The sequence below is a fragment of the Sciurus vulgaris genome, assembly GCF_902686455.1.
Source record: "Sciurus vulgaris genome assembly, chromosome: 1".
Lineage (NCBI taxonomy): Eukaryota > Metazoa > Chordata > Mammalia > Rodentia > Sciuridae > Sciurus > Sciurus vulgaris.
This window is the reverse complement of record NC_136461.1, coordinates 131,706,499-131,720,294: the sequence shown is the minus strand read 5'-3', so window position 1 is coordinate 131,720,294 and position 13,796 is coordinate 131,706,499. Positions and strand designations below refer to the sequence as shown.

General features: G+C 36.9%; 1 protein-coding gene across 3 annotated transcripts in view; it reads right to left on the bottom strand.

The window, feature by feature from the left end:
- Positions 1-4,418: 4,418 nt before the first annotated feature.
- Positions 4,419-13,796, bottom strand: part of RGS20 (regulator of G protein signaling 20) — a 67,739-nt gene continuing 58,361 nt past the window's right edge. For all 3 annotated transcript variants that reach the window (XM_079136959.1, XM_079136958.1, XM_079136960.1), the window contains exons 3-5: positions 12,764-12,847; positions 8,912-9,146; positions 4,419-6,713 (exon numbers count right to left, since the gene is read on the bottom strand). In XM_079136959.1, the coding sequence (XP_078993085.1) occupies positions 6,525-6,713; positions 8,912-9,146; positions 12,764-12,847 (508 nt within the window). In that variant the 3' untranslated portion in view covers positions 4,419-6,524. The remainder of the gene's footprint in view (positions 6,714-8,911; positions 9,147-12,763; positions 12,848-13,796) is intronic.

The window sequence follows — 13,796 nt, the reverse complement described above, 5'->3', positions numbered from 1 at the left end:
CAGTCCTTCTACAGAGGCCTATTTAAGGACCCCTAATAGAAGGGGAGCTTGGTTCTGGATTCCATTCATAAGGCTGTGTGTAGTTTGGGCATCTTGCTTATTAGGAAAATCCAAGAGAGAGGTTTATGGTGGTGTTGACAGGTAACTTTCCAATGTGCCCCTTCTTGGGTGTCAAAAATGAAACCAGAATTTGTGATGAAACTAGATTCTGATTCACCAATTTCATTCTGGCTTCTTGTCTTGCAGATTTGAAGAATAAAACCCATGGACAATAAGAAAAGGCAATAGTTGAGTAGTAGGATTTATTTAAGTGAGAAGAGATAGAACTCTGCAAGGTGAGAAAGGAACTGATGGCGATTTTTTTCCTCTGTATTGTTTAAGTAAATAAGTAAAATTTCATACTTCCCAAATTGGGCATGATGGTGTATACCTGTAATTCCAGGATCTTGGGAGACTGAAACAGGAGGACCACAAGTTTGAGGCCAGCCTCAGCAAATTAGTGAGACCCTATCTCAAAAAAATAAAATAAATAAGACAGGATGTCACTCAGTTGTAAATCACCTCTGCATTCCACCTCAGTACCAAAAACAAAAAGCAACAACAAAAAAACTAGACTTCCCATTCGTAGACTAATCAAATTGAACTCGAGTTTTTTTGTTTTTTTGTTTTTTTTTTAATAATGAATATTTAGGTCAATTGTTTGCCTTTCTAATATATTCCTCTGGAACAAGTATTTCAAATGGACACACTGCAATATCACGGCTAGTTTCATCCCTCCATGAGGTTAAGTTGGGCATTATTCAGGAAAAGCTTTTTGGTGAGTGCTATACTTTATTCAGCTTAGACAATTCACCACTGAAATTTTTGTTGTTGCTGGGGATTGAACTCAAGGCCTTGTTGTGTACTGTCACTGAGCTATACCCTCAGCCCCACAGCATTGAAATTTTTGATTACTCAGATCCCAGGAAAGAAACTTATTAGGTAGTTTAGCTTCAAGTTCAATAATAGAAAAAAAAATGCTTCACTATTTGACTTGTGTAAGGCAGTAATACTATCTATATTTGTGAAGGATGATTTTTTTAAAATACTTTTTTTAGATGTCGATAGGCCTTTATTTTATTCATTTATATATATGTGGTGCTGAGAATTGAACCCAGTGCCTCACACATGCTAGGCAAGCACTCTACCACTGAGCCACAACCCCAGCCCCATGAAGCTGATTTTTAAAATAAATGTTTATTTTATCTTAAATTCTATAAGAAAAATAGTGTGGCTACCTAGGCTTCCACAAGTCTGGATAGCAGAGTAGCTTTATTGAAGGCTATTACCATGCCTAAAACTGATTCCTGTTATCTTCTATTAGGTTAAAATCATGAACTGGAGGGAATGTTCTTCCCAGCTTTGTAATTTTGTGTGTGTGTGTATGCGCGCGCGAGTGTATGTCACGCATGTGTGTTCATAGCTACGTAGTCCTGCTTCCTAGGAAATTGTCATTACAGAGTAGGCTTATAATCTATTCAGATTCAAACCTACTTCTACCATGTATTAGCTATGAGTTTGAGGAGGGTATGCCACCCCTCTGCCTATTCTATAAATAGCAACACCATTTCAACCAATAGGACTTCAGCCAATAGGACTAAACGATATTGTATAAAGCACTTAATACCTACCTCAGTCAATGAGGGGAATGTTTTTGTAATGACTATTAATATAAGTGGGGACATATACATATCCTTCAACTTTTTTTTTCTTCACAGTTTATCTTAGAATGCTTACCTGCTAACTCAGATATATCACATTCATTTAACTATAGAGAAATCCATGGGTATATGCCATTCTCTTTTCAACTATTCTATGGGTTAGGTTTTGTTACCATAAACAATACTCTAATACCCTTATCTTTATTCTGTTTACAATTGATGTTTTGCTAGGATAGAGCCTTAGAAGTATAACTTCTTAGCTAGTAGGTAGTATATTAAAAATGACAGATATTGACATATTGTTTTCCAAAAGTCATACTAGTCTACCTGCTTGTCAACTGGGTATAAGTTCCCATTTTCTGACATTTGGTGATAATACTGGATACCATTAACTCTCTTGATTTTTGCAAATCTATGTAGAAATAGTAATCACTATCATTTTAAACTGTATTTATATGATTATCTTTTTATATTTATTATGCCTGTTGTATTTATTAACCAGTTAATTTCTTCTGTTATTTTTTTGTACTGGGGATTGAACCCAGGGACACCTTACCATTGAGCTATATCCCCAGTTCTATTTTTTTATTTTGAGACAGGGTCTTGCTAAGTAAGATACTGAGTCTGGTCTTGAACTTGTGATTCTCCTGCTTCAGCCTCCTAAGTCACTGAGATTACAGGTGTGTATAGCCATGCCCATCTGTTAATTATCTTTTACTATGCCTTTTCTTTTTCATCTTCATAGTTATATCTTAAGTTGTAGGCACACTAATAAATTCTCCCCAGTGATCTTTAGATTGTTTTAGAAGCTGAGGTTTATGTTTTAAGTTTTTTATGGTATGGAATTTAATTTTTTATATAATCAAATATACCAATATTTTATATGGATTCTAAATTTTATATTTTGCTTAGGAAATGTTTTTTCATCTGAGGTTATAAAATATTGCCTATTTTTCTTCCAATAGTCTTAATGTGTTTTTATTTTAAATTTAGATCTGTAAGCCATTTGGAATTTCTATTTGTTTATGTATGTTTTTCCAAATGGAGCAAAATCAGCCTATCAGATTTTACTTAGAAGCAAAAATCTTGGAATTGCATTGAATTTATAGGATAGTTTGGGATTCACTCATACACAAAGACAGACAGTGGGATTTGCTCACTGAATTTCTCCATAGTAGTAGTGAGTTCTATAGTTGTGTAGGTGTTGATGGTATCTTTTCTAGGTAGTAATATATTGTGAAACAATTTTTGGAATGGTGGTTTTACTTTATGGGAAATTCTATAGTTCTGCAACCTTTATTGAATACTGCTGTAAGCTGATAGTAAAGCTAATAGTAAGCTATTAGGTAAAATTATTTTCAGTGCCCTCGAAGCTTATCATCTAGTGGAAGAGACATGTCAGCATAATTTGTAATGATTCCATTTGTACAGAACATTCCTGGAACACTGAAGAATGGCCCTCAGCAGAGCATGTTGAGTATGACTTAAGTGGTCAGGTACAGAAGGCTGCTGGAGGATTTATTGTGAGGTAAATCTTAAAGGAATGAATAGAGTTAGCTGGGTGAAGCATGGTGTTTTAGAGTGAGCAGGCAAGAAGCAGTAGAACGTATGAACCAAGTACTCATGAACATTTGTGAAGGGCTGATGTCCAGAGTCTAAAACGTAATTGCAGCTGGCTCAGGGAGGCCTGTAATCTCACAGCAGTGGCCCTTGCTCATATGCCAGGCCAAAAACTTCATATTTGTACTGTAGGCAAGCAGAAAATGCTGAAAATTTTTAAGGAGCAGAGAGATAGTGGCAAGCAGATTTGTATGTGAGAAGATGACCTGATGACATTTGGACAGATGAATTTGAATGGGCTGAGGTGGCAGTGCAGGAGGGCAGTTAGGTTCTTTTGGCAATGATGCAGGTAAGGTATGATGGGGTTCAGAAGAAAGAAGAAGACTTGGCAAAAATGTTGAGGTGCGGAGATAAAATTGATAAGCCTTGGTGCATTTGGGAGGAGAAAGGCAGGGAAGAGTCAAAGTTAACACCCAGGTAAGTAGGCAACTGGCTGGGGCCAGGAGGCTGGAGGGTGGAGAGGCAGTGGGGTGATGAGTCAAAGTTAAGTTAGGCTGAATTTCATTTGTCTGTGGGATATACCAGTGGAGATGTCCAGCCAACAGCTGGAAGGAAGTGCAGATCAGATTCAGATTTGATAGCCATTAGTATATTTGGTAGGTATTTTAAACAATGAGAGGGGATATGAAAATCAAGGGAGAGCATATAGATTAAGTAAGCTGAAGTCCAAACCTTAGGGGCCATCATATTTAATGGGCAAGAAATAATAACAGTAACATGTAATACTGGATTTTACATGCATTAGTTTTAATCTGCATAGCAGTGTTCAGTACTAGATACCATTATTATCACCATTTTTATTACTGGTAGCCGCCCTGCTCTCCTGCTTGGGGAGGAAAGAAAGAAAAATGACAGAGAATATGGAGAAGTAGAAGGAATCCTGAAAAGACAGGGAAGGGGTGTTTCCAGCCAGGAATTGTCCATGATATCAAGAAGCTGAGCACTCATTGAGAGGAGGCCACTGAGACAAAGAAAATAGGGTTTAAACTTGTAGGTAGAGCCCCCCTTAGAATAGGCTGATGCACTGTACTGGTTTGAACAGGATTAAAGCGAGGCTGAGGCAGCAAATGGTGGAAAGTCTGATGAGAAAGGAGACTCATCCTTAACTGAGAAATGGAGCATGCTTATAGTGTGCAGAAAGGCCAAGGTGAAGTTGATAACAGGAGAGTGGGAAAGTCAACAGATGGATACTTTAGGAGTGCTTCCCACTATTCACCACTGCCCGCTTCAAACACTCCCATTCTTCTGCTTGAAACATGTCCTATTCATGTGCCATAGCTTTACATGTTCCTGACTTCCTTACCTGTGTTGAGGTGAATCCTTCTAAATCTCCTTTGGGACTCTCATTTCTCTATCCATCCTTACTAGGATTTATCCTTAGCTCTCTTCTTGCTGTACCTTTATAGAAAATCTTATTTGTATTCATGCTGAGAAATCCCACATCCGTACTACAGCCTCGAATCTCAACTATTGAGTTACCTCCACACAACTGATTTCTCACTATCTCTTTTTATGTCTTACAATTACCTCATACTCACCATATCCATAACTGGACTCAATTAGGGTCCCTTCATTTATGAAGACCTTCCCTTCTACCTGGAAACTCACCTCCTCCCCCACTAGCACATGCATATTCTTGCTCTGTGTAAGTTTTAGCTTTGGTGCCACCTCTGCCAATTTTTTTTTTATAACCCTTCAATACTCATATAACTGGTATTATACCACTTGCAGTTGCCATTGACAGTCTGTTTCCTTACCTGACATAAACTAGAGATCAGGGTTTATGTGTTAGTTACAATGATTCATTCTGTTTAGTGAAAAATGAGATAGGAAGATATAGAAGCAAAAGAACATGTAAGCGATTAACATTTTTAAAAGAAGAACACATTTTCTGGGATGAGACTGAAGGAGGCAAGAATAGATGCCGATTTGTACATATTTGGTAAATTACACAGGAAGTGGAAGAGGATTAGGGACACAATTTTTATAGAGTAGGAGGTGAGATGGTTTATTGAGAATGAGGGACAGGGGCTTGAGTTAAGTAGTACAGATAGGCTGTTTAGGGCCTAGGGAGTTGAATGAGACAACTACCCCATGAGGGCTGAAATATGTTGTGGGCCACTTGCAAACTAATTTCTAACCCACTACTGAAACCAGTCTAGATTTTGTGTCTAGACATTCATTGTAGACATGGAGTTCTTCAGGATGATTGAGCTACAAACCATTTATTTGCCTATAAGCTATGAAGACATTCCACTTGCCTTTGATAAAAATAGTAGGAATCTAAAGACAAAATACTAGTCTGGAAGCTAAAAAATATGTTGCATATATCAAAGATACTTACATATGAAAAATTAAAGACTGAGATAAGACTCTTGTGCTTTATTTTTTTAGAGTGAAAATGCCCATATTTCTTTCAATAATAAAAAGGAAATAGGTGTACTTGAAAGTTTTGTTGTGAACATGACCAAGTTGTGAACTTAAAAATTCATTCTTTCAGTTGGCAAATTAGGATAACAAAATAATGGTAACTCTTTTCAACAGAAGAACTTTCTAAGCACAGTTGTTTTACGGAATATTTGGGAGTCATCTAGTTAAAAGCATAGTACTTTGACATTACCCATTTAGAGATACACATGCACATATATGTATCTGTATATGTACATACCTTAAGATATATAAAATGGATTATTTATCAGTTCTACAGATAGTGGTCACATCTTTATAAAATGTGAATTTAGGCCTATCATGGTACTGATAAGTGAAGTATTCAGACCAAGCTTGATGGAAGGAAAGGGTATCTGAGAAACAACTGGAATGTCTTTTGTGGGTAATCAGTTACTACTGAACTCATGCAAAACAAGTTTGCTCCTATGGATGGATGTACATGCTCCAGGAAGTGTGGAGTCTATTAGCAAATCCTTTGCCATTGGGAACATGCTGCTGTTATTGTAAATGTAAATATACTATCTTTCTAAAACAGCCATATTCAATTTTTTCCTCAAAAGTATCACTAAAGTTGGCTGCAATTTACATTGTGAATATATAGCCATCTGTCAAAGGAAGGAAGCATCTGTTATTAAAAGAATCCAAGTACAACTCCAGCTGTAGACATTACTACCTCTTACTTCCCTTTGCTAGGCATAGTCCAGAACTTCTTTTTTATTTATTTATTTTTTTAATAATAAATATATTTGCAAACTCCTATGCTTCAACTGTTTTCTCTGATAAGGACTGAAGCAAATCCTTATAGACAGCAGAGTTCATGAATCGAGGATAAGAGTCTCTGTGCATTAGGGTGTAAATCTGAAGTTGAGCATCATCAAATATGTGTTGGGATGGCTCCACCATATTTCTGTTGATTACTTCTCTTACTCGAGAGTCTAAGCTGACCTGTCAATAGAAACAAATAACAGTTGTATTAGATACTTTTCTTTATAAATCCATCCAATTCCCATAGCTCATTTTGTTTGAAAGTCCCAAATCGGCCAGGTGATTCAAGACCATCTTGGGCAACTTAGTGAGACCCTGTCTCAATATAAAAAGGGCTGGGGATCTGGCTTAATGGTAGAGTGCCCCTGAGCTCAATCCCCAGTAGAGCAAAACAAAAAACAAAACCCCAAAATCGCTTTCAAACGAAACAAGGTCATCCAAAAATCCATACTGCCAAAAGAAAACATAAAAGTACAATGAACAGGAGGTTTTTTTTTTGTTTTGTTTTTTTGTTTTTTTTTTCATTTTCGGCAACATTAGCAGCCCCTAGAAGGCTTGTCAAGTAGATTGCTGGGTGCCACCCCCAGGGTTTCTGACTCAGTAGATCCGGGGAAGGACCAGACCTTGTATTTCTCACCAGTTTTAATGCTGGAGGGAATCATACTGCTTTCAAAAACCACAACATTGTATTGCTTCTTTTTTAAAATGAGGGTACAGTGTCCTTCATGGGGATAGGGGAGAAGCTAGCAAGCACAGACTTAGCCCTTGCTAATTTCCCAGTAACATGAAGGCTAACATCTGGATGCCTCAGTCTTTCCCCCAGCTAAATCACCATCACAGATTTCTGGGAACGAGTGCTAGGCTGATGAGGAGTGGGCACATTTCTTGGGTAGACAAGCTAACATCACAGGCCTAGAGACAATGATGCTCAGGTTTCAATACCAGCTCTGCTACTGATGGATTGTGGAGCCTTGGGCAAGGTAAACTGTTGTGTCCATATTAAGTTAAACATGAATTCCTGCTATTGAGCTTATCTCATTAAGTGAAATGATGATGGTAGTTTCTAGATTTTTGCTGAGGATTTAATGAGAATTTATATAAAGTGCTTAGAATCCACCAAGCCCTCAAGAGACAACAGCTGTTATGTAGTGATGTTTTGCTCATGCTGGACAAGACTCTCCTAGACTGGGACAAATTACTGGGTTCAGACTTTTCCTGTAGGACCCAGAAAAATAAAAAAGCTGAAGCCAAATTTGTGAAAGTTAATTCCCATATCTTGAAAGAACCCTGCTGGACCATCTCTAAATCAGCAATGTATATGTTATTAATATAAAACTGAAAATATGATTAGTTACACCATGCATTTCAGTTTTTACTTCAATGATCCATCTTTCTGGATGCACATAACCATCTTTCTCAAGGTAAGCCCCCTGGAGAAAGTCTCCCCACCAGTGGTACCTCAAACCCAGTATGTTCAAAACCAACTTCCAAAGTCTCTAGATCTGTGTAGCTTGTAAGGGTATGGAACAGTCCACAACCCTATTCAGAGTCCTGATTATCCTTCAAGTTTCCTCTGGCTCTGTGTCAGTCGCAAAGTCCTGCTGATCCTACTACTTTAACACTCAAATTTGTCCAACTCTTTACTATCTGACACAACCCTTATCCCTTATGGAGGTCACTCACTATTTGCTGATGGATTTCTGTAATAGCCTCCTGACTAGTCACCTGGTGGCAGTGCAGTGCTTCTCCAAACCATGCCTGATGGTTTGACCAAGACGCTGTTTCTGAAGTGCAACTCCCATTCTGACACTCCAGCTTCATACCTTGCACTGGCTTGTTGGTGTGCTGAAGACCAAGTTCAAATGTTACCAGTTCCAAGGTTAAGCTTCTGAGGACCTTGATGCTATGCTTCCAGTAATTCCCAGCTCCATTTCACTATACTACTCAAAATCTGTTCTGAACCACTTGGGATTTAAAGATGGAAGGAGCTTGTTTTTGTTCCCTCTGTCTGGGATAACCTTTTCTTCTACCCAATGAAGACTACCTATCTTTCAGATCTTGGTTTAAACATCACTCCCTATAAGACAGGATTCACCAACCACCCCACTGAGGGAAAATTTCCTCCCTGATTTTCCCCTTGTCTCCTAAGCTTATACCACACTCATCATAAAATTCTTCAGATTTCCAGGGGCCCTTGGCACCCATCTGTGGGATCATAGTCAAATGGACTTGAATGCTGTTAATAGGGGCATAGTAATTTTCTTAATATTGGAGTAGCCATCACAGTGCAAAGGTGAGCATGACCAAATATGACCCAACATGGAAGAGGTTTATTTTACCAAGGGCTCTTGGGAGAAGACCTTTCTGTGGGTACAAACCTCTTTAGGAGAAAGAATAGAAATATAGTCTTCATATATTATCCTTGCTTTCTCTTCAATAATGTTTTTATTAGCTTCCTTTTTCAGTTCCTCACAAGCCATCCAGAAAAGCATATTTTCTTCACTGAATTCGGTTCGGAGGAATTCACGGAAAGCATTTCTTCCTGCTGGAGTGACCATTAAGTTGTCGAATGACTGAGCCCAGGCATTGACTTCTTCCAGAGTAGGAGTTGGGCTTAGGGGAGGTCAAAAGAAAGGTTGAAAGGGAGCTGTTATTGGTAGTAAATTCAGATTTCGTCACTAGAAACCTATCTTTTCCTCTCTGATGATGAAAAGTGTGTGAATTTTGGCTCTTTCAGGAAGGGGAAAAGATGTTCTCACTTCCTTAAGCCTTTGGCAAAAACACGAGTACAATGCTTTGACACAGTCTAGCTGGATTACATGGCTGCTGCCAAAGGGCTTGTAAACCAAGTTGCTAGAATAACTGCTAAGACCATATTTGTTTACAGCTGGACACATCTGGTAATATTTTTAAATTATAGAAGCAAAGAAAAATCCTGACCATCTGACCCCAAACTTCCTAATCATCTGTGAGACAACTAAGTCTGACTTAACACTAAATCTCCAGAACAATGGGGCAGTGTCCACTTAATAGCAATTTTTTAAAATTATATAATACGTGAGAAAGAAAATAGAATATATGCAATAGAGCTACGTGCAGTGGTGCACGCCTAGAATCCCAGCAACTTGGGAGGCTGAAACAAGGTGTATCACAAGTGCCAGGCCAGCCTGGATAATTTAGTAAGACCATGTTTCAAAATTAAAAAAATAAAATAAAAAATCTGGGAATGTAGCTCAGTGGTACAGTGCCCTGGGTTCAATCCTTTGTGCCAGAAAGAAAAAAAAAAAAAAAAAATATATATATATATATATATATATATATGCTATAAAAATTCAAGTTATGAAGGAATGTACCATTTACCTTAGGAATTGAAACGTTGTTCAAAAAGTTACATTTGTTACTTCTGAGTACTACTCTCCCCACCCCATCCTGGAGGAAACTGCTATATGGGGTTCCCCCAGTGGGTGCAGTACTAGGGATTGAACTCAGGAGAGCTTAACCACTGAGCCACATCCCTAGTTCTTTTTATTTTTTATTTTCATACAAGGTCTCACTAAATTGCTAGGGCTGTCTTTGAACTTTTGATTCATCTGCCTTGGCCTCCCAAATTGCTCGGATTACTGATATGGCACCACTGCATCCAGATGTCAGCTGTTTTCTTCTTCTTTTCCTTTTATGTATTTATTTATTTAGGCACTGGAAATTGAATCAAGAGCCTCCCACAGGCTAGACAAGTGTTCTACCACTGAGCTACACTCCTGAACAAATTTGATGTTTTATTGTAAAACTTTATTTTTTTTTCCTTTATGGTACTGGAGATTGAACCAAGGGGCACTCTACCATTGAGCTACATCCTTAATCCTTTAAAAAATGTTTCATTTTGAGATAGGTCTCACTAAGTTCCCAGACTGGCCTCTAATTTGTAATCGTCCTGCCTCAGTCTCTTGAGATTATAATTTTAGTTACTGGGATTATAGGCATATGGCACTGCATCTGGAGAAAATCTTTAATATTATTTGGTTTCTATCATGGTCATATGAATTCTTCAAAATGAAAAAGTGTAAGATATACGAAGAAAAATAATTGTCATAACTCTGGGAAAGTTTTTTCAAAGAAAAGACAAAATTTTAAAATAAAAATTTAAACTACATGTTTTCCAATAAAATTGACCAGAATAGGAAAAATAAATAAATAAATAAACTACATTCAAATTCTGGACTGTTTTTACCAAGAATTATTAGATTGCAGAAGCTTAAAGTATGCTAACTATGTTCCTTAAATATGTGAATTCAAATGACATCTTTCTGTTGTCAATGTAAGAAATACATATTAATGATTTTGAAAAAATTAAATATAGTTTATCATAGAATTGTTTAAAAAAAAGATCTTAAAAGTATATAACACAGTTCGTACAGAAAAAGGAAAAAAAAAAAAAAAAGAAATGAAGGAAGGAAGGAAACAATTAGGAGGTTTCACAAGAAGCCAACCATAGAATGGGCTGGAAGACTAAACGTATTAGTAAAGATCAAAATAATTGGCAATGTAATTGGATTCAAATCCCCATTTAAATACAGACTCAAACTGGCCCCAAACACCAAATTTGACATAATGTTATTTTTACCAAAAAGTTAAAAACAATTCAATAGGTAAGATATATGGGGCAAAGGCAAGTAAGTATAATACTGATATCTAAGTAGAACTAGAAGCAAAAGGTATTAAACAGACAAGGAGTCACTTTATGTTCTTCATTGAATATGAATAAAGAAAGGCCAACATGCACTGAGTGCTTCTTGCCAGACTGTTCTTATTTTATTCAACATTCACAAGAACCCTTTATTGGTTTAGCTACAAAAACCCATTATTATCCCCATTTTACATATAAGGAAACTGAGGCAGAATGTGCTTTCTGAGCTGGGCACAGTGGCACACACCTGTAATATGACATGATGTGTATAATGACATGAGAAGCTGAGGCAGGAGGACTGCAAGTTCAAAGCCAGATTTAGCAACTTGGTAAAGCCCTAAGCAATTTAATAAGACCCTGTCTTAAAAATTAAAAACTGGGGGCTGGGGAGATAGCTCAGTCAGTAGAGTGCTTGCCTTGTAAGCACAAGGACCTGGGTTCAATCCCCAGTACCCAGAAAAAAGAAAAATTAAAAACTGCTAGGGATGTGGCTCAGTGGTAAAGTGGCCCTAGGTTCAATCCCCAGGACCCCCCCCCCAAAAAAAAAAAAAAAAAAAAAAAAGGTGGCTTTTAAGTGAAGTGATAAGGTCACACAGGCAAGACAGTCAGAGCCAGAATCAGATGCAGGCATTCTGATTCCAGATAAACGTTCTCAAATCTTTGGCATGGAATACAATGCAATGAGATCTAGGACATCAGCCATTTTTAACAGACTCATACATTGTGGAAGATTTTAAGATGTCTCCAAGACTGAAAAATCTGGGCCAGGACAAATAAGATAGACAATGAAAAAAATAATTAAGTAATTACTACTAAGTTTTTTTTTTCTTCAAAAATAAGCAATTTAATATAAAACCTATTTGTATGATGCTTTTTTAAAAATTATTTTTTAGTTGTAGATGGACACAATACCTTTATTTTATTTATTTTATTTTTATGTGTGCTGAGAATTGAACCCAGTGCCTCACATGTGCCAGGCAAGCACTCTTCCACTGAGCCACAATCCCAGCACTGAACAATGCTTTCTAGAATATTTGCCTAATGTCTGCATATATAAAGGCATAATATTAAGAATAGGTATAAAAGTAATCATGGGGAAAGGAAATCAATTTGCAATATAGAAAGGAAAAAAGAAATATAAATTTGAAAATTTGTGTATTTTTTTTCAAAATACTTAGATTTAAAAAACAATTATTTGGCCATTTACTATAAATTTATAATTAAGAAAAAATGGACTAACTCTCTTGAAAACCAAATATGTTGTTTTATTACGGTCTTTTAATTTATAAAAATAAAATTGAATCATTAAGGTTTGTATAGAGGCATAGATTTATATTTGTGATTTGCAAAGGGATTAGATTAATGGAACTGTTTTCTTTGCCTATCACACAGTGAATTTAAAGGAGTTCTGGGGAAAAAGTGTGACATCACATTGAGATTTGGTAATAATAAATAGTTGGAGAAATTGTATGTGTTCTGTTGAAACAAAAACAGCAAAATATTGGTATTTCTAAGTTTAGTGAGTGAAAAAAATGTGAGATTTCACCTTTCTTCCCAGGTTGGAAGGTCTGTTCTGAGCTCATGAGAAGCTCTTGTGAGTCTCTGGTCTTCTTGGTTTCTAACAGTGAGGCTGCAAGAAATAAGACAGTCACATGTTAACTGAGGTTAGTCTGCATCAAGAAAAGTTTGTTTTTTTTTTTTAACAAATATTTTAAAGAGAATTTCAGATTCTCAAGAATTTTCTTTTCTTGAAAAACAAAACGGCTCTGATTGCTTTCTTCAGAAAACCAAAAGTATGACAAGAAAACTTTGTGTGTGTTAGATTTCCATGACTACAACAAAATACCAGAAATAAGTAACTTATAAAGAGCAAAGGTTTATTTTGGCTCACAATTTTGGAGGTTTGAGTCCATGAGTTGTTGGCCCTGTTATTTTGGGCCTGTAGCAAGAGAGCACATCTTGAGGGGGGAGGAGTACATGATATAGTAAAATGACTCACATCATAATCCTAGAAGCAGAGAGGAAGAGGGAGGGGCTGAGGTACTACTATCTCCTTAAAGGGCACACACTCCAGTGACCTAAGGACTTTCCACTATGCCCCACCTCTCAAAGGTTCCATCAATTCCCAGTAGTGCCACTCTAGGAATCAATCCTTGTAACATTAAGCCTTTGGATAATGTTCAAGATCTGAACTATTAGTAGTACTGGAAAAGTACATCATATTTATCTATAACACTGTAGTCTATACTAATTGAGAAAGAGAAATTATCATGCTCAATTACATTTAGAATAATAACTTTTCAAATCAAACTTGTTCATTAGAAAATAATAATAAAAAAAGATTGTCAGAAATGTTTTTGGTTTTCATTTCCTTTTCTGCACATTAAAAAGGGTATACTTTAGCTGGGCACAATGGGGCATGCCTGTAATCCCAGCAACTCCAGAGGCAGAAGCAGGAGGTTTGTAAGTTCACAAGGCTAGTCTCAGCAATATAGTGAGATCATGTTTTAAAATAAAATTTAAAAAGGGCTGGGGATATAGCTCAGTGGTAGAGCACCCGAGTTCTATCCCCAGGACAG